The sequence below is a fragment of the Pseudorasbora parva genome, chromosome 5, assembly GCF_024679245.1.
Source record: "Pseudorasbora parva isolate DD20220531a chromosome 5, ASM2467924v1, whole genome shotgun sequence".
In the NCBI taxonomy this organism is placed as follows: Eukaryota; Metazoa; Chordata; class Actinopteri; order Cypriniformes; family Gobionidae; genus Pseudorasbora; species Pseudorasbora parva.
The window spans coordinates 46,279,381-46,306,079 of NC_090176.1; the positions used below are offsets into that span (position 1 = coordinate 46,279,381).

At 37.5% G+C, this 26,699-nt stretch overlaps 1 protein-coding gene and 1 pseudogene across 6 annotated transcripts in view; both read right to left on the reverse strand.

Moving 5' to 3' along the window:
- Nucleotides 1-26,699, reverse strand: part of tns1b (tensin 1b) — a 288,631-nt gene that overhangs the window by 239,808 nt on the left and 22,124 nt on the right. The window contains exon 1 of one of the 6 annotated variants that reach the window (XM_067444491.1): nt 4,571-4,867. The exons of the other annotated variants lie outside the window; for them this stretch is intronic. Coding sequence (XP_067300592.1) covers nt 4,571-4,585 — 15 coding nt within the window. The 5' untranslated portion in view covers nt 4,586-4,867. Of the gene's footprint in view, nt 1-4,570; nt 4,868-26,699 lie in introns of those variants that run through there. 6 annotated transcript variants of the gene reach the window in all.
- LOC137076234 (5S ribosomal RNA) lies at nt 26,170-26,286 on the reverse strand (annotated as a pseudogene).

A 26,699-nucleotide genomic window follows, 5' to 3' on the forward strand; every position in this document is an offset into this window, starting at 1 on the left:
CATATTAATGCTATTATGAGAGATAATACCGTGTCTGTCTATTAAAGAGAAAGAAAGAGCAAAACAGTGAAGAGAATAAACATGTACTGTCTGAAGACAGAGATAATACTCCACTCTTTTAATGAATCAAATCGATTTTTTTTGTTCTGAAACAAAAGTCTCAGTGACAAATAAGGAAGTATAACATTAAATTTGATATATGTGCACACCCACACACACTACACATTGCATTGAGCGCTGCATCATTGTTGATCAGAAAATATTTGCGTCATTGTTGATCCAGAAATATTTCCATGTCAGTTTTCATTAAAGACTAGAGGAAACAGAAGCCGTACCACCTCTTTCCAAAGAGCAATTGCAAAGGTCACTGTTTTGGACAGTAGCTCGGCAATATCATCCAGAGACTTAGTGAAGGGATCAAAATAACAGCCTCTTCTACACAGACGGAGAACCTCCAGCAGGACCCGACTGAGGAGACATGCCTCACTTGTGCAGACACGCTTCACTTGTGGGCTCCTATAGTGTGAAGTGCACATAAAGACCATCCTGAGGGTTAAATAGACCCTCTGAATGACCTGCAGGCACTGTGACCAGGAATTCGAGACATTCACAACACAAAGCCATCAAGACACATCAAAACAGTTGTGCCGAAGCCGTGCACAGCACCTTCAAAGCCCTCCGGCTTTTCGTGGATCTGTCATCTGACTCTTTGTTATGGTCTGTGCTTCTAACCTTTGCCGGTGATCTCTTGTACATTGGCAGCTTATTTCCTCAGACCAACCAACACGACTAGTGGCAATTGATGTTAATGGACTAGGAAGACAATGCGGGGAAAAGTCCTAATGACAGGACTGTTGTTTAAAGTTCCTTTCACCCAATGTAAAAGGTTTTTGTTTGTCCTTCAAATTACACAGCAATTTAAATGTATAAAATTGTTAAAAACACACTGATTATTAGGACTTATCTACAAATGATCCACAAACTACAGTAATAATCAAATATGACCATATAACCTACACTGTAAAATAAAAACTTAGTCAGCCTATACAGTCAATCCTGCGTAATGATCCAGGAACTTTGCTGATGTTCCATGGGTGCAGCGGCGCAATGATATTACGCAGCACCTGTAAACAGGCTAACTTCCGTCAACATAACCAACGTGACAACCTACTTGCACAGAGAGCGTTCTGGGAACTTTTCATTTTCTGTAGCTCTTAGTAGCTACACAAAGTAACTATACAAAGGCAGCATGCGATTTCTCAGAATCATTGTTTAACACTCAATAAATTAAATCAGCCCAAACAAACACACCCTTCCCCTTCATTGCCCCCCAAAAAAGGAAATAGTTGTTTGTTAGTCGCCAACAACAGCACCTCTGGACAAAAAAAAAAGACATTATTGGTTCTGTGAAACATAGCAAAAACGTCCATTTTTATGCCTTCCTGTTCCAGTGCTTGAAAGAAATATTAATGTGGGTCCTACAGCTCCAGCCTGATCATAACCTTCTTTAACCTCTCTAACTTCTGACCTTTTCTGGTTTGTAATGTCTCTCAGCCATCTCTCTCTCTCTCTACAGTCTTTCTTCAAAACATCACCCTACTGCTGATTGGCTATATGTCTGTTGTGGTGCTCGGTCCAATTCCTTTTCAGTAAAGTTTTTGTTCAAAAATCGCTTACTGCACCTTTAAAACTGGCAAATATTATCCCCAAAAGGTAAATGCAATCAAACCCTTCACACTATGATGCACATATACCTCACCGCAAATCTCAAACACAATAGCTTGTTTCCATCCAAGTTGTCAATTTAACTTGCGCGCAAAATTGGAATATCACATAAAACAATCCAGTGAGCAGAAGCCACTTCCTGATAAACTGGCACTATAAATAATAATGTCATTAAGAAAATGTTTATTTTCTGCAGTAGGAGAAGTCACTGTGTATAACAATCTAATATATTATAAATTACGCCTCAGAGCATGCAGATGAAACACAATACAAAAAAAATAATAAACGTATCTTCCTTTCTGAGGCGGGAACTGATTCAGTAAATTTCCATCATAGTTTATTTTCCATCATAATATACTTATCGGATAAAACAGTTTGTCCAACTCAATTGAGCTCATCAATTTGAGCCTTTTGGCGTTTCCATAAAGCATATTTATCATCACTATAAACCAAGATGCACATAAAAATAGATAGATGGAAACATAGCTAACGAGATCAACTAATTGGGTAAAAATATGAAATCTGTAATATATGACAGCTATACTACAGCAGCAGCATAAATTAAGCCAGTAAAATGTAAACCAATTATATTTTTTAATAATAGTTTTCACAATTATTTTTAAGATGTTATGCATGTTAGGACCTTGCAAAACATTGTTTAGATGACGCAATTTGGAAAAGTTGGGACAACATTTGAACAGGTTTTGAACAAATACCTGAGTATCTAAGTGAGGTCAAAAAACGAAAATAATGCCAAAAGAATTTGGGACAAAAAAGCTTGTTCAATTGAATTGAAATGAAAGCACTTGTTGAAAAAGAGCAGAGCAAGAGATTACAGATTTTGAATTGCAAAATGCACAATTTTAATATACAACTATTTTGAATTTCAGCCCATAAAAGGCAACCCCAAACAATACAATGCATTAAAACTCAATACATATATATATACACTTTTTTTCAATTAGTGCAATTCAACTATTTTTTTAGTTTGTTTTTGTTGTTGTTTTCCATTTGGCATTACATTTGTTCTATAAACATGCTTCGAGTATTCTTGACTCCTACAAACAAGCTACTTTTTGTTCAAGCTACTTTTTACATTTGTTAAAAGAACATTTTGCAGTGCACTGGAATAAATAACATCCTAAATAACATCATGATTGGTATGGTGTCCTTTTTGCGGGTACATATGTTCAACTCTAGGTGCTAGAAAGCAACAACAAAACTAAAAACAGTTGACAAGGGATTGAAACCCTATTATTTTATCCTAGAGGCACCATTAATTCAACTTGAATTGTTTTGGAAAATCCTTTTTCCACTTAACAGCAGCCAGAAATCAATTTTGAGTAATTTGGAAATCTTAAGCTGACACCAGAGTCACCCCGTTCAGAAACAAACGCATTTAGAAAGACTAAAATGACTCATGACCTCCAGCAAAAAACACATAAACAATGATTCCAGACTGTTGCAATCTGTACAGGATTGGCTGTAGTAGTAAACAGGAACATCGTCACTGGTTTGTAGTTCCACCTGTCCCGTCTGACAAGCCGAGACTTGGACCCGTGCCGGTTACAATGTTTTTCCTAACCCACATTCATAATCAGATAAGACAAGAGCTGAAAAATACAGCCAGAGGGGCTGTGGTATAAATGTGGATTATCACAGTTGCAGACTTCGTTTTGTAATGTGATGGGTCATACTGAAATAACACTACATGAACCATTACCACGTCAACCATAGTCTAAAAACACAATTTAGTAAACTCAATAATATACATAAAAACACAACAAAATTAATAAATCTAATAAATGAAATGCCTTAATAAATCTATACTCCGAGACTATAGTGGGGTCCAAATGTCTGAGACCACTAATAAAAAAGGCATTCTTTTCTAAACTCATTGAATCTCCATATGGATTTTTAAAATGCCTTTGATTCAGATTAATGTGCTAATAAATAATTCAGACCATTCTGTGAATCGTTTTGACCAATTCATTATAAAAAATGACTCAAATTTGATTCAACACAATAGCAATCTCTAGCTGTGTTTAGTATTTTACAGCAGAGCAGAAGCAGGAAAATGAATTCTCACTCAAGAACTTTCTAAACGATTCCATGATTTAAGATTTTATTCGTTTCCATGACTAGACAAGAAAATAAATATAAATCTGATATTTCCATGTTTTCCATGATCGTAAGAACCCCGTTTCTAAATGAAAACAGCAATTTTCAATACAATATAAAAATGTACGCCACCATTTAAAGGTTTGGGGTTGGTGAGATAAAAAACGAATTAAAAAAAGCTGCTAGAACTGCATTAATTTGACCTTAAATAAAGTGAAACGAGTAATATTGTATGATTTATGTTTTTATTTATTTATTTATTTTAAGTGTTTATCACGGTGATGACAAAGCTAAATTTCCAGTCTGCAAGAACATCTCATAACCTGTATTAAAAAAATGTAACGATAATTTTTAGATAAGTGATATAGAAATCACGCAGATCATGAAATTATTTTCTTGATTCATTTATGTCCTTGATTACAAAAAAAATTCTAGATTTTCAATATAGTCTCAGACTTTTGGACCACTGTATATTATGCATGAAGTAAACGTCTTTTTTGATTACACTTTATTTTACAGTATGTATTACCCAAGAAAGTACTGGTAATATGAGGTTAGTTTTAGGTGTAGGTTCAGGAACAGAATACATTTGAAACAAAACTGTAAAATAACGTGTTACCGTTTTTTTTTGTTGCACATTCTGACATGAATTCTCACTAATCTTAAGTCTGTATCGCTCCATGTCGCCCATATGGAGAGTTAGAGAGGTCAACAAGCAACTCACCGTCCAAAGGGACATCGCACAGCCTTCTGGGAGGATTGTCCCACCAGTCTAAAAAGAACCTCCAGGTGTCAACAAATCCAGCTTCACTTTTATCATACAGCCGAACTGGATTCATGCATGTACAGTCACGGTTCTGCCCATGAGTGTATCCCAGCCCTCCTCAGCAGTGCACACTGAGAACAAGAGCCTGGATGTCTGGCCTTTGTTCTGACATATTTCCTGAGCTGCATTGTTAGCCATGGAAAGGAAACACATGCATTCTCACACACACTTTTCAGCGAGGTTCTCCTGGGGGGATGCGATCGTCGGACAACATGCAGCGTGCTAGGAGCCCGACATTGTTTTTCTTTCCTTCACGCTTTTTCCCAGGTCAAAGTTTAACCGGTGCCTCACACAGGGCTACAGTTAAAGAGAAGACTCTTAACATCTATGTTGATCATTGACAGAAGTTTCCAAGTTGTCCCCCACCTCCTCCCTGGCTCTGACATGACATTATTAGAAAAGGAGGCCTTATTTACAAGTTTTTCAAAACACTGTGTTTGACTCAACGAGGTCAAAAGCCAAGGTGAGTAAAATATAATTAGCTGCTGTCACGACACAACTCAAAGTTGTGAGACATTCTCAGCTCCAGTTAATCCATTTGAACATGTTTAAATTCATTCTGCATATTTTCCCCAAAGTTAGAGCAGAAAAGCCTTTTCTTCAGGATTCAAAAGAACAGCATATATCTGAAATAGAAAGCTTTTTTAACATTATGAATGTCTTTACTGTCTATTTTTTCATTAATTTAATGCATCCATGAATAAAAGTATTAATTTCTGTAAAATTATGCTTTGCATTACAGGAATAATTAACTTACATATTATAATTAACTTAAATATATATATTTAGTTATTGCGGTCCCTACTAATGAGCTGTTGAGTTGAATCAGGTATGATAAATGAAGAACACACAAAATGTGCGGCACCGGGGTGCCTCCAGGACAGGTTTCAAAACCACTGGTCTAGCCGTCACAATTTGGCCCTTGTCAACTATGACAACTATGAGCAATCGCATTTGCACAAACAAACAAATTGGCATCTATTTCGTCTCTCAGACTAGCTGTCATAAAAAGGCGCTTTTTTGTGTTGTGGTCCAAGCGGCAAGTAAGTTAATGTGATTGGCTGTTGTCACTATGACGATCGCGTCAGCACCCAGCTTCAGCCACGCCCTCCGTCAAGTGTTAATGCCTACGCCCCGTGTGAATGTGGCGTAATATATCCCACCCACTAACAGGTGCACTGATGAAGAGATAATCAGTGTTATTCACTTCACCTGCCAGTGGTCATTATGTTATGCCTAATCATTGTATACAGTTGGTACAAAAAGTATTCAGACCCCCTTAAATCTTTCACTCTTTGTTATATTGCAGCCATTTGCTAAAATCATTTAAGTTGTGAATGAGGTGTTTTTTAGCAAACTTTCATGTGTCTTGCACTCTGCCATAAAGCTCCGACTGGTGGAGGGCTGCTGTGATGGTTGACCTTCTACAACTTTCTCCCATTACCCGACTGCATATTTGGAGCTCATCCACAGTGATCATTGGGTTCTTCTTTAGCTCTTTTCCCATGGCTCTTCTCCCCGGATAGCTCAGTTTGCCCGGAAGGCCAGCTCTAGGAAGGGTTCTGGTCGTCCCAAACGTCTTCTATTTAAGGATTATGTGCTCTTAGGAAATTTTGAATTTTGACCTCATGATTGCCATTTGCTCTGACATGCACTGTGAGCTGTATGGTCTTATATAGACAGGTGTGTGGCTTTCCTAATCAAGTCCAATCAGTATAATCAAACTCAAATGAAGACTCAAATGAAGGTGTAGAACCATCTCAAGGAGGATCAGAAGAAATGGACAGCACCTCAGTAAAATATATAGCACCTTTCCCACTGCGATTCCGGCAAATACACGGATAATGCGACCCAGCATTTGTTCCCGGGCCGCTAGATTTGGTCCATTCACACTGCCAGCGAAATACCGTAATATGTGCGCTTTCATACACAACCCGTAACGGTCCCGGATCGAGTTGACACGTGACATCCTGATGAGACGTATAACGGGGAGCGATCTCAGCTTCAGCGCGGATAGTAAGGAGCTCCGTGGTCTCGACTTGTGTCCAGTTTGCACACATTTCTGCTTGTTTAATTTTAGTTTCTTTTGTATACGAACACTCTCTGCGTTTAAAACACCGACTAGCTCTTCTGGCACTGCAGGGTTGTATTATTGAAAAAACAAGCTCTAGGAGTCGCACCATAACTACGTACACGTTGCAGCATTAGTTTTGGCTTTTGTTCACACAGCGCTCGTCCCGGGTCGAATCCTGCAATGTTACTAGGTCCCCGACCCGGGTTCAATTCAGTAATCAATCCGGGACGTGGTTGCTTTCACACAGAAGGCGACCCGGCAATGTTCCGGGAATATTGCGGGTCCGACGTGCAGTGTGAAAGGGGCTTATGAGTGTCACAGCAAAGGGTCTGAATACTTCGAACCATGTGATATTTCAGTTTTTCTTTTTTAATAAATTTTAAAAAATGTCAACAATTCTGTCTTTTTCCTGTCAATATGGGTTGCGGTGTGTACATTAATGAGAAAAAAAGAACTTAAAAGATTTTAGCAAATGGTTGCAATATAACAGAGTGAAAAGTTGAAGGGGGTCTGAATACTTTCTGTACCGACTGTACACACACACACACACACACACTTATAAACATATACCTTGCCATTAAAATCTTTACTTGGTACTTTATTTATAAACCCCTAGTGGTAAAAAAAAAAAACATTTGTGTAAAGTAAATAAACCTACGCCTTTAAAACCAACCCACTTAACATAGTTCCCGTGGTTACCAGGCTGGTACGTCTATAAAATCCGTACCCAGAAAATGGCAAAAGGGTGGCCTGTAGGCGGGGGTTAAGCGAAGAGCCCGGGAGTGCATACATTCACTCTTCAATCCTCCCTGCATGCGCCACCACTGCAATGAGCAGAATTAGCACAGGGGTGAATGTGTCAGGAGCGAGAGCTGCTTGAAATTTAAAGGCCAGACGGGTCACAACCCCATAACCAGCAGTGGGGGACTGCTTAATGAATGTCCTGAACACCTCAACATCATCTCTTGTTGTTTTCAGGTTTAAATTAAAGTGAATGCATAGTGTATAAAGACTGAAAGACAGATGAGGTGAGATATAAGGGAGAGGCTGTTCTTTTCTTTGCCGACAGGTATTAAATAACACGTCTGTGGGCAGACTTGTCACAGGACATTATATGAACACGTCCTCCATTAAAGGAGGTAGATTTACTGTCCCCTTGAGCGTCGACCATGTTTTCATTTGGCGAAAGCTGTGTGACATGGAGCCCTGAGGAGAGAACATCAAGCTCCTTCCTCGACGAGACAAATTCATCTGCTCCAGCGCACACACATACTGTATGCGTCACTTTATGAGCCAACATACTGTTATTGTACAAATTTGTTAGTTATTGGTTTCTAATTGTTCAAGCTTTTAGGCGAGGTCCACAAACAAAAAAACTAAATTTCAGATTTTTTTTTTAGCTCATCAGAAATCCTAGTTTATCAGAAGAGATTGATGAAAAGTCCCCCCAAATTCCCAATTATGATGACTGAATGCTCAGGGAAAAGTTGCATGATACCTTTGTACAAGAAACAAAAAAAAATGTAATTATTTATTGCAAATCTTTCCCTTTGCTGCGACTCTCTTGTATTCTCCATTCCACATATTTGAGCTGGCCGCCACATTCAGTTTTGACAGACCAATGGCATTTGTTGTCATTGACATCGATCCTGGTGTGACCATCAATGCACCATTTTAGATTCCAAGCGTTGCCGGGGGGAGGGATTATCAGTGAATATCAACTTTCCTCACGCCATACATTATCATTTGTATGAGTTCTATAGACATTTCCAAAATCTAGTTTTAGCATTCTAGTTTTACAAAAAAAAAATGTGTTGTAAAAATAAATGTAGAGGGAGATAAAATGATAGAATGATAGATGGATAGATGGACAGACAGACAGCAATTTCATTTGGTGGCACTAGTGGCACAGAAATCACACGTTATCCCACAAAAAATTGTGTGTGTGTGTGATAGTGTGCGCATGCATGACAAGAATTGAATTCAACAAAGTCCTGTGAAGGAGGATATAAATAGAAGCACTCTCTCAGAACGGACTGTTCCCCGGTGCTGGTCAGCTGTGAATGGGCCGGATGTCAACATGGGTGCTGACTGTAAGCATCATGAGAAAATGCGCGCACACACACACACACACACACACACACACACACACAGCACAGGAAACACGCTGTCCTCACCCACAGGAAACATTCCAGCTAGACAACAAAACAACCTGCTGCAGCTAACTATAGTAACCTCAGTCCTCCTCCTCTCGTAGCTGTACAGGAAGTGCTGTGGGCTGGTCTGGCTATCACCAGACCAAGCTCAATTTAAGATTGAACATTGATGTAGGCCCTATGGAGTCTGCTCTGTATTTTCTACTGACAAGCATTACAAGCATTAAATGACTCTGTACGCAATTGGACAGTCCTTCAACCAATCAGACCACAAGTGGCGTGATCAACAGGCAACGACACATCGCTTCTCTATCAGTCATCATGTTAAACCCGCCAATATCGCACCAGGTGGATAAGCCAGTCTGTGATTGGTTCCCAAATCAGTAGAAATTAATGTACAGGTTTCCAGACTTAGTTGCAGATGAAATCAAATTGCTGGCAGATCAGGCTGAGTTTAACCAGTCTAGCTTTGGGCAGGACCCCACACACCACTATTAACACTGGCTCCTGAGGGACGCCATCACACCGCATAACAAACAAGAGAAACAACAGTGAACCAATCACTAGTGGTCAGCTGAGGCACTGGCATACATCTGCTGTATTGTGTCCACTGCTATTCAGATTTCAAGAGGAGTCTCCCTAATACAATGACTAATACATCAGTTACTAATTAGACAGACAGACAGACAGACAGACAGACAGACAGACAGACAGACAGACAGACAGACAGACAGACAGACAGACAGACAGACAGACAGACAGACAGACAGACAGACAGACAGACAGACAGAAGTCTGACCAATGGCAGACCAGAATTTAGGAAACTAGTAGAGCAGAAATTACACACTTCCCCTTTATTGAGGGAAAATTTTCCAGAGCAAAACATAAACACACACACACACACACCAAACTCACTGTGGGAAAGACGGAGACAATTACAGCCTGCACTGTCAATCATCAGTAAACAGCGCTGTACGTGTGAAGAACACGTAGCATGCACGCCCGCAGCATTAATCTGTATTTATTTGTGAATCGTGAAGTAAATGAATCGTTTTTCCAAGAAAGGGTGATGTCAAACGGGTAGCTCTTGTAAATATTTGTTTGTATTGAGGACATTCAGTCCAAGATTACTCAGCTTTGTGTGGGTTCGCTCTGGAAAGCGGAGGTTTGTTTGGTGAGGGGCAGTTTTGGCTGTGAAGCTGCCGTGTCCTGTTAGCCATGAGATGGGTAAGGAGGGGTCGGCTGACGGAGGGTAGGCCGTGGAGCATGTGAAATCTTTAGGGGATTAGATATTTCTGCCCCTCCTGTAGAGATCTGTGGGAGCAATTACCATCCCACGCTCACAGACGACCAAACAAGAAAGAAAAAAGTCAATATTATAGGAACTGTGGTGGTCCATGGCCAATAAAAAAACATTTATTTAAAGGTGAACTATGTAGTATTTTTGCAGTAAAATATCCAAAAACCACTAGGCCAGTGTTATATATTTTGTTCAGTTGAGTACCTACAATATCCCAGATGTTTCCAACTATTTGTAAATTGTGAGAAAATTGCTATTTTAACTAAGGACAGGGATGTTTCAGCATTGCATTTGAGAGAGTCGCCTGTCAATTGCGTCATATCTGCGTTACCCTCGGTTTCGGCTTTTATTTGGCAGGAGCGCTTTACTCTTAGAGGTGTGAACAACTGAACGCACGGAGTAAAGTCATAACATCGTTTTAAACACACTTAAATGTATCTAATATGATAAACAGAGCTCCATTACCTCAAAATCATAACCGGAAGAGCGGATCTGTGCAGGCGCCCGGCAAATGAGTCCCGTCCCGTCATAATAAAAGTCCCGGTATTCGCAAGGCGGGTATTTGTTTAACAATCGCTCCAGCAGCTGTGATCAGGTCCATAACACTCGGCCCTGCTCTGCTTTAGACTACAGTAACGTTAATAACCGCATGCATGAACGTGATTTCTGCCCGAGTCCTATTTTCCACCGGCTGTGATGAGAAGACCACATCTCCCAAGATGCTGCGCTCACACACACACACACTTTGCGTCATCAAACTACACATTTGTTTTGCATAGGCGCCCTCCAGTGGACAAAAGCTGCATAGTGCACCTTTAATGAAATGACAGGGTTAATTAGGTAATACTGTGCAACAATACAAATGTGTCAACTGGTACTGTAGATATTAGTTTCCACTGTGGTGGATCAATCTGAACGGGCACGACTGCCCGTATATGCGCAAATAAACATGAAGTGCAGTGGGATGTGTACCAAACAAGGGTGAAGAAGAACTTCATAATTAATATACAATCCAACAGATGGGCACATTTTGGCTGTTTTACAGTGGCTTCAAATGTGGCTCATTCAGTCAGAATTTAGAATCTGATATTTTTATAATATTAGTTTTACATGAATATGAAGCTACATTTATATGAAGCTATTTTGCACTAAATCCAGAATTATTCCATTAGGTGATCTTTGGGTTATGATCAGCTTCCAAAACAAAATAACAAAAAACACTAAACACAAAACAACCATAAATAAAGATGTATTATTATTATTATTATTATTAAACATTATAATTTAATAATAATAATTTATTATTATTATTATTATTATTATTATTATTATTATTATTATTATTATTATTATTATTATTATTATTATTATTATTATGTAGTAGTAGTAGTAGTAGTAGTAGTAGTAGTAGTAGTAGTACTTAATAAATTAAAAATGTAATATATAATTATGTATTTAATTATCATTTATTATTATTATTATTATTATTATTATTATTATTATTATTGAGTATTTAATTATAATCTATTTATTAATCGTTGTTATAATAATAATAATAATAATAATAATAATAATATTATTATTATTATTTAATCATTTAAAAATGTAATATATAATTATGCATTTAATTATCATTATTATTATTATTATTATTATTATTATTATTATTATTATTATTATTGAGCATTTAATTATAACCTATTTATTAATTATTGTTATAATAATAATAATTATTATTATTATTATTATTATTATTGAGCATTTAATTATAACCTATTTATTAATCATTGTTATAATAATAATAATAATAATTATTATTATTATTATTATTTTTAATCATTTAAAAATGTAATATATAATTATGTATTTAATTATCATTTTATTATTATTATTATTATTATTATTATTATTATTATTATTATTATTGAGCATTTAATTATAACCTATTTATTAATTATTGTTATAATTATAATTATTATTATTTATTATTTAATATAAAATAATTATATAAAATTGGTAAATATAAGTGTATTTTAGTATATTAGTACATACAAAATGTATTATATATTAGTATATATATGTATATCATGATATTTGTAATTTCATCCAATCCAATGGAACATACAATGAAACGGTCTCTGAATCTTGACCAACAGCTTGACCATAACAAAGGTGATTGTGCTTTGTTTTAACAATACCTCCACCTTGTGGCCAATAACCAATGTCTTATTGTCTTAAGAAGAACAATTGAGCAGCTTTACTGACACTGACACCGATACATGCACACACACACACACACACACAGGTATAACTCCTGACTGTGTGGTCGTGCTTCAGTAGGAGGCGTAGTGAGTGACTTCTGATGTCATTCACTGATCACAGAACAATAACATATAATCATCCGTTTTCTCCGCCTGCTTCTCAGTCACTCCTCACCTCGGCGTCATCAGCTACTGCTTGCATGGCATACACACAAACTAGCCGTGCATGTCAAAACACACAAGATGTTGTTCTTAGGCGAGTTCCTGCATTAAACGGAACACAGAGGAACGCCGCAGCCTGTTAATGCCTCATTCCTGTTATACATTACCATGTTAAACTCTGAACACTAAAACTTTATGAATTATAACTTGATTGTTTACACAATAGCCTAAAAGTTAAAAAAAAAAAAGTTAAAAAAGGAAATATAAAGCTAGTTAGTCATTAGCACGCAGTTAGTCTTAGACGTCACACCTAAAGACCACTGGCTGAACGGCTGACGCACAAGGCACACAAAATTGCAAACATTTGAGGAGTTTTGAAGTTGTCAACTGATTGGTTGAGTTCTGCAGGATTTAGGGGAAACGTCTGCCTGAAAACAAACCCTCTCATTAAAAAAAGCTGGTGTGTTTACAAGTGCTTATTATGATCAACTAAACGCTGAAATATGTATTTGAAATATTTTCAAAATATGTAAAAAATAAAATAAAAATGTAAATGCATATATATCCAAGAGTTGTACGTGCTTGCTTTACATGTCAGTCGACGGCCTCATGGGGGTCCTTGGCTAATGAAAGCTGCTATCTGCCGCCAGTCTGAAGGTCTATACGCGAGACGAGACTAGCGGGATGTCAACAAGTTCATTTTCTTAATCATATTCTGAAGTGACTGATTTCTGTAATTATGTTTTAAAGTGAAACAAACCATCTAAATCACAAAACATCATTTCTAATTCTCACTGGTATGTTTTCTTTTGTTTTCCCTCCAGAATGATGTCACTTCCAGGGGTATGATGTCAAACTAGCTAGGGATATTACAACAACAACAACAAAAATACTGTTAGATTTTTGGATTTAAATATCCCAAAACCACTAGAATAATGTTATATATTTGTATGACCTGTTTCTAAGAATGTTTAAATCCAGAGAAATATGCAATTTTAACCAGGACATGGACCGTCGGTCGCCTATCAGTGACATCATACCCAAATTACCCTCGATTTACGGTTTTATTTTGTAAAACCATGGAAATACCAAAGATGCTCAAATATATATGATGTGTTTTATTAGACAGGTGAGCAACTGTTTGGATACATTCATCGTCATTAAACTAATCATTGTTATACAGCTCAACACAGTCAGTCTTATTGTTTAAATCGGGTTTTCTTGATTTACCGCGAGTACCATGTTTTACCGTGCCTAAAATTGCTCTAGCTCACTGCAGTGTGAACAAGTGTCTCATAGCAGCCGCGGAGCGAACACACAGAGTAGCATTATAACACAACTTTCAACACACACAGATGTATCTAATATGATGTATCTAATTTATTGACAACATGATTTAATATTCTCCACTATGCTCAATTAAAAAGTTTAAATTGTGCAATGAGCATTATTAAATCACATATAATGAGCACATAAAAAGTATTGCATAGAATGATTCTAAAGTTACAGTGTCACCCATGAACTATGGAAAAAAGCTCATTAAAAAAAACTTAAAGAAAGAGGTGTTTTGACTTAAATTAAGCTCAGTTTGTTTTGCTTCCTTGTTGAGAACTTTGAAGTCTCAAGACATCAGATAAACACTAGACTATACCATACATCTGCAGATGACTAAAAACACTATAGAAAACATGCCATGGGCCTCTCAGACCAAAGAAACACACTTTACACAGCACACGCTTTACTGAGATTAGCAAAGTAGCGAAATCTCCTGCATTCAAGATTCTAACAGCTACTCAGACACTTCATTAAGCGTTTTAAATCATCCGATATTGAACATTCACAGTCTCGGGCCTGGTGACGGATCACAGGCTTCTTCTGCTTGACAGATTCTATTAAAACGGTTGCCATACAAAAGCAGAAGTCCCTCTCTGAACTCACACACGTGTTTGGCTCAAAGACACGAGCGTCTGGCTGAAGGTGACATTCAGTGATTGTGAAGAGATAACAGCGAGCGCTGATAGCTCTGCTCATACGTTTGTCAATAGATCTGACCTTCATCACACAGTAAATATCCTACAAATCTTACATGAAATGATCAATCAGAGCAGCCTCAGTATACAGTTACAAAAATACATGAGATTGATGAGACAAATGTAAAAATGAATCTTTAGGGATGCACAATATATATCGGACACCATGTCGGTTTTAGATGATACATGTTCATTTTTTATGTTTATCGGCCTTTATAATACAATTTGTCTGATGTATTAAAGCTGATTAACAATGGATTATTTCCTTCAGCTGAGAAGTTTTTGAATGGCTTAGAATTATAGATTAGAATCACTTCAAAAAGGAAAATACAATTGCAATGTGCAGCGCAAGTCTTTCATAAACAATTATTCACAGGTGATCCACTTTAGGTGCTATATAGCACCTACATATACAGAAACTTTGTCCAATGGTGCCATGTAGAAGAGGTGCATTCATTCAAAGACTACAGCTAATCACCATCGTTCTCTCATCCTCCAATTGTATTCCTCCTTCCACATAATTTCACTTTCCTCCTGTTACTCCACTCTCATGTTTGCTATGAATGGGAATTTACAACACTGGCAAACCTTTTTTTAATCATTTTTTTATGCTTTTCTGAGGTCAAAAAGTCATGTGCAGTCTCTAAACAAATCTGGGTTAAAAACAACCCAAGTTTGGTTGAAATGAACAAACCCAGTAATTGGGTTGTTTTAACCCACCGGTTGGGTTAAATATATGCCCGACCAGCTGTGTAGTTATTTAACTCAAATATTGTTTAAAAATGTGTGTATTGCTTGCTTAAAATGAACACAAAGTATGTTGGAAATGAACATTTTGTAAGGCCGCCCAAATCGTCCCAATGGAGGCTAACGATCGGCGGGTGAAGGTCGCTGCGCGTTCGTCTTTTCAGCGGGGAAAAGGGGATTTTATTCCAATTCCTCGTTATCTGACTCCATATTTAATGATAATTTAGAATTTGGGTTAGAATGCCAATTGGTTATTTGGTCATTCATTTTTAATAGTTTAACTACACATTTAATTATTCCGTTTAACCCATTGTTGAAATTATACCCAACCTGAATAATTCCAGAGCAAGTCAGAATCAATAAAAGTGTAACAATTTATTTAACAGTCAGGTAAATGTATAAAGCCAATTACATAGTCAATTCAAAGGTAATCCATATATAACATCAAATACTCTGAAGTAAAGAATGAAATGTATACCTGACTTCTGAAAATTACATAATGCTGGCTATCTTGAGACATCCAGCATTACGGGCTGACCGGTTTAAAGTGTCAAGCCCTGAGCTCTTTGCAACATTTCCTTAAATACCCAGAACCAGATACATACCCATCACAATAGGAATTTGCATTGATCAAGTTCTATAGACTTGATTAGAAGAGAGGCCAAATGGCTGAAAGCCACACCCACCATACACCAAGGAAAGATATCTTTAAACCCTTAAAACATTCATGATGTTCTAGTTTACTTCTGTGGAGTTGAGATATTTGTACCAGTCGCACTGAGACATTTCAAACGATATCAAACACATATGATACTCGATCGTGTGGATTGACATTGTAATATAGAGATTTTGTGTGTATTTTCAGGTGATCTCAGCATGAGACAGGGAAGGAATTGGGGGAGACGGGGTATATAGGGAAAGATGTAGATTAGCTGATAGTGAGGTGAGACTTGCGTCTCCAGTGGTGTGTGAGGGACAGTTCAGATGTTAATTTCCTTTATTTTCTCAGAGAGTCCTTGTTCTTCATTCAGACATTTCGGCATATACTAGTTTTTTCAGTCTTACAGTTTAATTAAGATTATATATATAATTTTTTTTTAATAATCTTAATTAAACTTAATAAATGTTCATTTCCAACATACTTTGTGTTCATTTTAAGCAAGCAATACACACATTTTTAAACAATATATATATATATATAAGGGTGACCTAGCCTGACGTGGTCATACTCAATTCTAGTCAGAATATGAGTCTGAAACTGCTCCATTGGGCTGTGATTATGGGGCGTGTTTCAACCGAACCAGGAAAGACCTCAATTGGATAGAGCTACAACCAATCAGAGCAACGAAGCGAAGCATTGTCAAATGTCAACAGAGCTCAACTGCACTGTGTTGCCAAATCCGCGTTTTTTTCCCACGCGGGTTGTTTTCTATGCCCAAGGGTTGAAGTGACTATTATGTGATATATAGACCCATGAGTGCGAATTTTAGCAGGCATCCTTGCCAAAATAACACACATTTTACCCCCCCCCCCAAACACCATTTTTCCCCTGGAGAACCCCCTGAGAAGCTATTGCTTAGGGCTAGTAGTTGTCTGCATGTGCACTGAAATCAGGCTGGAATACACAATCTTTGCCGGTGTTGTAAAAAAATACAATAATTTAATGATACACAGAGTACTTACCCAACATGATCATCATTTCAGAGAGAAATTGTGAAGGTGAATACAAAAAAGCTCTCCGTTTAGGATTTGAAAAAATATAATCCAAACTCCATTGATGACGTGCATGATAACGTTACTGTTGATCATCTGTCCGTCATCGTCTAAAGCCCGCCCTGATGATTTCATTGGTCCGAACAGTTTCTGTTCGGGGATAATTACTCCTCTATGGAGCAAGGCCAGACCGAACCGCCCGACCTAAAAAATGTGTGGGCGGGGCTTAGTTCGGCTGGCATCCAGTATATATATATATATATATATATCTTATTATATATATATATTTTTTTTTTATTAAATTGCTTATTAATAAATGGTCACCTTTTGATTATTTTGATTGCCTCCAGTAATTATGCGTCAGATTTTTAATTTCCAACCTTTTGGGTTCATTTTAAACCAGCCATATAGTCATTTTTAAACAATAGTTAGGTTAAATAAAACTGCCCAGCACTTTGAGCAAACATTTAACAACCGCTGGGTTTGTCCATATATATGCCAATAATTATTAATAACTAGCACTTTTATTTTTCTTGTATTATTTTCATCAACAATATGGTTTAATTAAAAGCATTTCATTTTTGCCCATGCATAGGATATTCCCTTTTATTTTGTATCCGTGACCATAGGAGTGTAAAATTAATTTTAAATGTTAAGGAATCTTACACTTAAGTTCAGACTAGGCTACTGTATTGTATATGTTTGATTTATGTGGAAGTGCTTGGGACTTCCAAATATAAGAAATTATCGGTTATCAGTATCGAAATAACCAAAATTTGTATATCGATGCATTGCTATTAAACATCTTCAGGTCTGTAAAACAGCTGTTCAAGCTCCAAAATAGACAAGTAAAAAATATATATTTTTTATTTTTAAAAACAACAACAGCAACCCTACCCTAAAGTCAAATGCTGTTAAATACAACCAAAGTAAATTAAATTAAATGTAATTTCTTACAATTAATTTTTAGCTCGTAATTGTGTTTTGTCTATTGTATTTATTGCTCTTACACAGAAACAGGCTTTCAAACAGAGTTGACGGAATGCTCATTTCCAATCAGATTGTCATCTTGACAGTGCAAACATTGTGTATTATCTGTCTGTATTATGCCTGTGTTTATTCATATGTATTTTCAGCCATTGTAGTATAAATAATTTCTGAATTGGAAGGCACTGCCACACCACCGACTTTTTGTCGTCATGGTGGGTGAGCAGAAGACTCATATAGTCTGATAAGCTCTTTTTATCATTCATAGAAGTGTTAGATCAAAGGAACACAGGTGTAAAACACACCTGAATAGGTGCTATAAAACAGCACAAATAATCTTTGTCTGACTGGCATCAACAGCCATGCACATAAAAACAGATGCTTTTTCTTTCTTCACAGATCATATCTTCATCATCTCCAGATGGTCTGTGTTACAAAAATTAAAGTATGAACTTACGATGAGTATAAGTACATGGACATGACAGTAATTTTAGATTACATTAATTGAAAACATAAATTGACTTTAACTCCTGAAAGACAAATATTACTATACTATAGTTTTTTTAATATATGAAATCTTGAAAACATGACATTCATGAAATGAGACCCTGAAAAAGAATGCAGAAAGTGGTACAAAAATCCATCCAAACCCAAAAAGTCCATCTGATGCTTATGTGCAATTACAAAAGAGTGCAAAAGAATGGTTGATTTATCTGTACTCAAGTAGACAAAATGACCAGAATACCCATCTCTAGTAAGGCCACATTCACACAAGTTCTTCTGTGAACGCTGTCTTTGACAGAGTAAGAGAAAAGGACACAAACACAAAGAGCATGATCTAATCAATCTAATCATGCGCTCATCAGGCTATTTTGAGCTCCTCAAGGCACATAATAACACAAAGACTATAATTCCCTTAGAGATTCAAAACTGACCAATGAACAATGCATTGCTTTGTTCACTAAACAATTGCCGCTATATGAATGTGAGATATCCTCACACATTTCACAAGATCAGGATGACAACACGACACACACGTGTTTTAATTACAGAGGTGTGGCACAAATGTGTTTTCCCTTTGCAGTGCATGTACTACAACTTGATTCAGATGGGGTAATCCGCTATAGTATGCAAGCCCACCCCATTATGAAAATTAATGGCAAAATGCAAGTCTTTCAACGAGTTTCTAAACAAGTGCAACCAATGTAGTCCTACTCCTATTCATTAAATTACTTTCAAAAGACTATTTTAATGAATCTCACTTTCCCAGGTCTGAATCAGTCTAATGAATCCTTTACTGAATTAATTCCCTGAAACAGTCAGAGCAGCTACTGAATCAAAGAGAAGGGTGTTCCTGCACAACCGGAGGCTGCAGTTTCAGGACCTAAGACCGTAGTCTAGGACCCGAGTTTTTTGTGACAGCACCAGGAATTGAATCACCAAAACACTAATTTAAGATGGACACCGATCAGACTGTGAGTACCGATATTCAATCTAGTTTTATTTTATAACATTTACACGAAACAAAATGTACATAGCCAAGAGCTGCTAACTATGAAATAATGATTAATTCACACGAATTGAGAATTTGTGTGCTAGTTTTATTAATTACTATGACGTTCTTGGTCATGGCGTGGCCATGATTTATTAAATCCTTTTTGAATTTTAATGACTATAATGCATCTAGCCAGCACATTAATTAAACTTAAAAAGATGACAAAAGCATGTTGGTGTAAGGGTGTGTAAGATTTACCTGTAGCTTACTGTATTAGTGGGGAAACTTGCTGAATACTCATTGTTTTACCATAGTTAAGAATAAAATATTCTTACATAACTGCGCTGACTCCCTGGTTGCACTATATGAGCGAAGTACTCACTGAGGCACCAGCTGCCTTTTTTTTGTTTTGTTCTTGAGATTTTTGAGGTAAAATCTCATCTCAATGGTCGTTAAAAGTTCACTATGTAGTATTTTTGCAGTAAAATATCCAAAAATATTATGTTCAATTGAGGTCTTACAATATTCCAAATGTTTCCAACTATTTGTAAATTGTGAGCAAATTGCTTTTTTAACCAAGGAGCCGGAACATCGCATAGTTTGAGGAAGAGGCCTGTCAATTGCACCATATCTGCGTTCATTAAATACATCCTTTGTTAAGGACATCTTCCTCGGTTTCCGGTTTTGTTTGTCAGAAGCGCTTTACTCTTAGCAGTGTGCAACAAGTTTCACAGCAGCCGTCGAGCGAATGCATAGAGTAACATCGTCTTAGGGCTGGACAATAATTCAATATCAATATATATCGCGATATAATTTTTTTCAATAACGGTGATATGATTTTTAAACACATTTCCGATATTTCGATATATATTACAGCATTCCTCACTGACTGACGTTCAGGGCGCAGCCGTCAGAAAAGAGCAGAACATGATTGGCTACTTGCGCGATGACGTACACCACAGAAACGCAGTCAGTGCTCAGCAGTAGTAGGCTGATAGATCCAACGCAGCAAGTTTTAGCTACAAAAAGAGTTTCCCTGACCGCAACACAAATGTGACTGAACGAACTTCCACAAGTAAGGAGAAAGAAATAGTTGATAAGAGAAGAAAGACTAACGTTAATTCAGTGGGGTGGAAGTGGTTCGGCGTGTCCCCCGCACTTTTACTGGGTCTCACCGGTCCTAGTCGACCCGCTCCGAGCGGGATTCCAAACGGCGTTACCTGGAGCGAGGGCGGGCAATTTAACAGGGACGCTAAAGACCGCTTTCTCTAACCTCGGTTGATTGCGCGCTTCTTGAGGTCACGGGCAAGTGTAAACATAGAAACCAACGTGAATACATCAAGATTTAATTTCAGAGACAAAAAATAATCTATGCATGACCTGTCATTTTATTCGTATCTAAATATGAGGAGGACGCTCTCTCACAGAAAGTCCAAAAGCGGATTCGTAGAACTAACGTTACTGTCACGCTGGAGCTGCACCTGAAGGACAACGTTACATATACATACAAATCGTTATGAGCTGAAAGGTGACGATCGACAGTCAGACGATTGCGACAATATATGAAAGCAATGAAGGAGCATCATGAGCAACAAAACTGTTTTCAACACTGATAATAATCATAAATGTTTGTTGAGCATCAAATCCTAATATGAGAATGATGAGTGACACTGAAGACTGGAGTAATGATGATAAATTCAGCTTTGATCACAGAAATAAATGACACTTTACTATATATTCACGTAGTGAACAGATGTAGATCAGAATAATATTTCACTGTATTACGTTGTTTACTGCATTTTTAATTAAATAAATGCAGCATTAAATATATGCTATAGTTTTGCATAAATGGAAAATAAAGCGCTATGAATTGTTCTTCACTGAAATTTAAAACTTAAAAGAAAATGCTCAATAAACTGCGTCTGCGGCATAGGAGCGCTGTACACTGTGAAGCAGATCCACCATCTGAAGAAGATCCATCCGCTAGAATATTATGAGTCAGGCTGAATCCTGGCTGAAGCACTTTTGTTTAATCTATATTAAGAATAATATAATCAGCCTATGTTATAGTTTAAACTTAAAGATATTAATATTAATAAAGTGAGTCTTATGTTTATTTGATGTTGATTTCACATTTCTTGTTCATATAAAGGCTAAATACAAATAAAAGGTGAACATTAATTTATTTGTAGGCCTACTGGTTTTATTTCTAAAATATTATATAGTTTTATAGGAGGACTATTCATAGACTTGGCCAATACATTTTTCAGAAGTTTGTAGGTACAGACATCCTTTGTGGCAGTTCTTAGTAGTTTTTTCTAAAGCTTTTATATAGTTCATATCGATATCGGAATTATATCGTATCGACCGAAATTAAGAAAAATATCGTGATATGAATTTTGGCCATATCGTCCAGCCCTACATCGTCTTTACATAATTTTAAACACACTTAAATGTATCTAATATGATAAACAAAGCTGCATTACTTCATACTCATAACCGTAAAAGAAAAAATAGCGTGGGTGTCCCGTCCCGTCATAATAAAAGTCCCATTTCTCGCGAGCCGTGTGTTGCTCAACAATCGCTCCAGCGGCCATGCTCAGCTTTACAACACTCGGTCCTGCTCTGCTTTACACTACAGTAACGTTAATAACCGCATCCATCAACATGATTTTTGCCCGTGTCCTATTTTCCACCGGCTGTGAGGTGAAGACCACATGTCGCAAGATGCTGAGCTTAAAGGTCCCGTTCTTTGCGTGTTTTCGAAGCTTTGATTATGTTTACAGTGTGCAATATAACATGAGTTCATGTTTCGCATGTAAAAAAACAGTATTTTTCACACAATTTACTTATCTGTACAGCGCTGTTTTCTCTGTCCTAAAAACGGCCTGATGATTTCCTTGTTCTATGAAGTCCCTCCTTCAGAAATACGTAACGAGTTCTGATTGGGCCAGCGCTTCACGTGTTGTGATTGGACAGCAGCTTAGCGCACTTTGCCCGGAAAGGTCCCACCTCTTACCATAACGGGGAGATGCAAGCGCTGAATGTGCGCTCTTCTCCACGTTGGAGAGCAACAAGACCACGCCCCCTATTTTGTGTATTCTTGTGGGCGGAGGGTTAGTCAACAAACGGTTCTAGTGACGTCATTACATCCCTGCACAAAGCATTACATCCCTGCATTACATGTGAACCCTTCAAAGTTCACATCTAGCCAAGTACAGTTATAATCCCCAGATGCATCCTTAATCCTCCCCTTTTATCGAGGAGTCATTGAGAGGTGACTTGTGGACTTCAGACAAACCAGTACCCCAGAATGCATCTCGCTCTCACACCGACCAGCGGATGAGAAAACCCGAAGAATTAAAAAATACTAAATTTAATGTGTCACAAAATGTAGTTTTAAAACTGTTTCAGGTGAGAATGTAGTTGTTTAAAGCTCAAATATGTGGTTTATTTATAAAGAGAGCGCCTATTTAACCATGATAGCCCTGAACTAGTGATGCGCGGGTCGTCTCATAACCCGCGGACCCCGTATGTCTATTTAATGGTCACGGGTGCGGGGCGGGTTGTAAAAATATACAACCCGCCCCGGTTGTAGTGGTGTGGGGCGGGCCCAATAATTTCATAAAAGTGGTGCCGCGGGTTGGTGCAGCACTAACAGTTCCCCTGAACACTTCAGGAGGAGTTCACACGCAGGTGTTCTTCTGGCGTCGCGTGTGAAATGTCTTCATCCCAGGTACAGTCAGTGGCATGTTTCAGCATGTCATATGAATATAATTTCATGGGTTTTATTTTTTTCAAACGCAAAATGATCGCGATGCTCACGTTTACAAGCCAGCGTCATTATAGTAGTCTATTGGTTACCGTTTTACAGAATCTATATGATACTTCAATTCAATGTTTGGTTGGTAGGTAATCACCATAACAAGCAGGACAGCCAAATCAGCATCGGTCGGGCACGCTCCTTCAGCTAACGCCAACCAGCAAACGCTGGTCCCATGTTGATCCTCGCCTTGCCTTTAATCCGATGACTTTTTAATTTCATCTTATTGCTTTCCTCCAACAAAACCTTTGCTTTCTTATTTTTCTGTGCGGCTTCGAACATGACTATAACATCTGACAAACAAATGATAGTTGGGCTCGCACGTCCGAATTTAAGGAAGTGTGGGTGTTGGTGGAAGTGACGTATATGTCGTAAAGCAGTCGAATTTTGTAGTTCTTTTTGTTCTCGGGTTACTACCCAAAACCCGAAGTATAAAAGTACGATTATAAACGATACAGACCCTGTCAGGCTATGGCAGACACGTCATTCAACCAATTGTAAGTCGATGCATCATCACAAGAGTCTTGAAAATATATTATGATTGGTATTATATTACCAAGTGCACTTCCGATATGCATTTTAATGCTGTTCTGTGAAATGTCAAAATAAAGAAAGTTTGAAAAAGATCAGTATTCCTTGGTATTTCTCCACTAGGACTCAGAATTCCACTGTACATACTTTCCTCTTTAACGGAATGTGGAAGTCTGCAAGCCTATCCTTTAAAAACAGTCCGTGCAAGTCAACTGAAATTATCTGCCTTGGCTTGTTACAACATTTGGCGTGAAATGGAAAGAAAAAAGTGGGGCTTTCTTCCTGTGCGTATTCAAAGTAAATGCAGCATGTCAGACCAAGGGATATATTATGATCCCTGAGAAAAACAACCCTCTCCCAGAGTTAAAAAACACACACAGGAGACCAACCTGGATGGCCATGCCCCTTTAATTAGCTCATGACTCAACAGTCGTCTCTTCTACAAGAACAAGGCAGCTCTAGAACTGGGTGATCCCCAACATCAGCAATGTGATGAGCTTTATGAGAGCGTTGCACCCTGTCCATCACCCCACGGGCCTTTAAAAAGCCACAAAAGGAGACGAGCAGGACTTCCTAGGAGTTCCTGGTTGCCAAGTGCGATTGACTCAGCTCTTTGCCAAGTATTAGAAAGCCTACAAGAAAATCCCTCCAGCAGGAAAGTGTCAACAAAAATCAAGAATAAAAGCCACATTCATCAACAGACAAAAAGACAGAGTCGGACGGAAGCGACTGCGTAGAATCTACATTCTGTCCATCCCATGCAACAGGCTTGAGCCCAAAAGAGGTGTTTAAGTCAGACAAGCCTTGTTATACCCCCACAAAGAGAGCATGCAAGCGTAACTCTGGGAAAAAAAATACAGTTGCCCTTAACCCTTAATCTATCATGTGGACTGTCATTTCATCCTCAAAGCAATGCCCACGCTGCATTAAAGTAGCTTTAAGTGACTGTATTAAAGTCTTTTGTACTCCATTATCTTCTGTTGACAGAGTCTTTGTGAAGGGGTTTCTGCCTCAGTGGGTCTGTAATGTCCTGAAAGCCAAACTCTGAAAGAAATATCTGACCATCCCATTCATAGGAGTTCTGATGCACGTAGTGCCTCACTCAAGCCGCATCAAACCTGGACTGGGAGAAAATAAAACAAAATAATACAAAAATAATATAATTAAAATTAAATTAATACAAATTAATTAAATTAATAAAAATAAATACATAAAAAAGTAAATTAAAATTTAATTTAATAAATATAAAAATATAACTCTGACCAGAATTTAGCACATTGATAAAATAAATAAATAAATAAATAAATAAATAAATAAATAAATAAATAAATAAATAAATAAATAATGCAAAGCACGTTCTAGGTCTATGTTAAATTATATAGAAATAAAACAAATATATTTGTAAAAACAATTACCAATAATTATTTACACAATACATGCTTTAAATTGTCAATAAAGACATGGGAAATAAATAAATATTTTGATCAAGTTCCTTTATAAATATATAAATAAACAAATATAATATATATATATATATATATATATATATATATATATATATATATATATATATATATATATATATATATATATATATATAAAATATTAATATTATAATATATTATAAATTCTTATTTATTATTGAGTCCTTGAAACTCAGAGATTCAACTCACTTCAAATACCCTCATTTATGCTTTTGAATTGTCTTAACTTTTGAATGAATGAATGAATGAATGAATGAATGAATGAATGAATGAATGAATGAATAAATGATTTATATAGTGCTTTCATATGTACTACTGTACACCCAAAGCACTTTACACTCATGTCAGGGGTCTCTCCTAAACCACCACCAGTGTGCAGCTCCACTTGGATGATGCGACAGCAGCCACAGTACAACGGCGCCAGTGCACTCACCACACACCAGAGATAGGTGGAGAGGAGAGAGGGTGATAGAGCCAATTCAGTGGATGGGGATTAATAGGAGGCCATGATTGGTAAGAGCCAATCGAGGGAATTTGGCCAGGACACCGGGGTTACACCCCTACTCTTTAAGAGAAGTGCCATGGGATTCTTAATGAACACAGAGTCAGGACCGAACGTCTCATCCGAAGGACGACGCTCTTTTGACAGTATAGTGTCCCCATCACTATACTGGGGTGTTAGGACCCACACAGACCACAGGGTGAGCGCCCCCTGCTGGCCTCACCAACACCTCTACCAGCAGCTACCTGGTTTTCCCAGTTGGTCTCCCATCCAGGTACTGACCAGGCTCGGCCCTGCTTAGCTTCAGTGGGAAACCAGTCTTGGGCTACAGGGTGATATGGCTGCTGGCACAAACATTGCTGGCACTTTTCTCACCAAACATTGGTTAATTTATCAGCATATCATGTAATAATATTTGATTAAAAGTTATAACCGATTGACAACCCTAGTTTTCTTTTCTCCTGTGAATGAAAAAGGTATAATGTGTAAATCCCTTTCTCAAATTTCAGCGGACTGTCAAGATTTTGACGTCAAGCAACCTATAATTTCCTTCTGGACAAGCCAAGCGTGAGCATTGGGAAATTGGAAAAACGATATCCTCCAAAAGGCCTTCAGTGAAGGAATGAAGTAACCTGAAGCGTACAGTCCTTTGTGTTGGCATTTCCTTCACTTACACTTCACTGGCAGCTTAAACATCACTCTCACCTGTAACACTAGCACATATTTGTCATCCTGTAATCTAAAAGTCAGCTAAACCTTAGA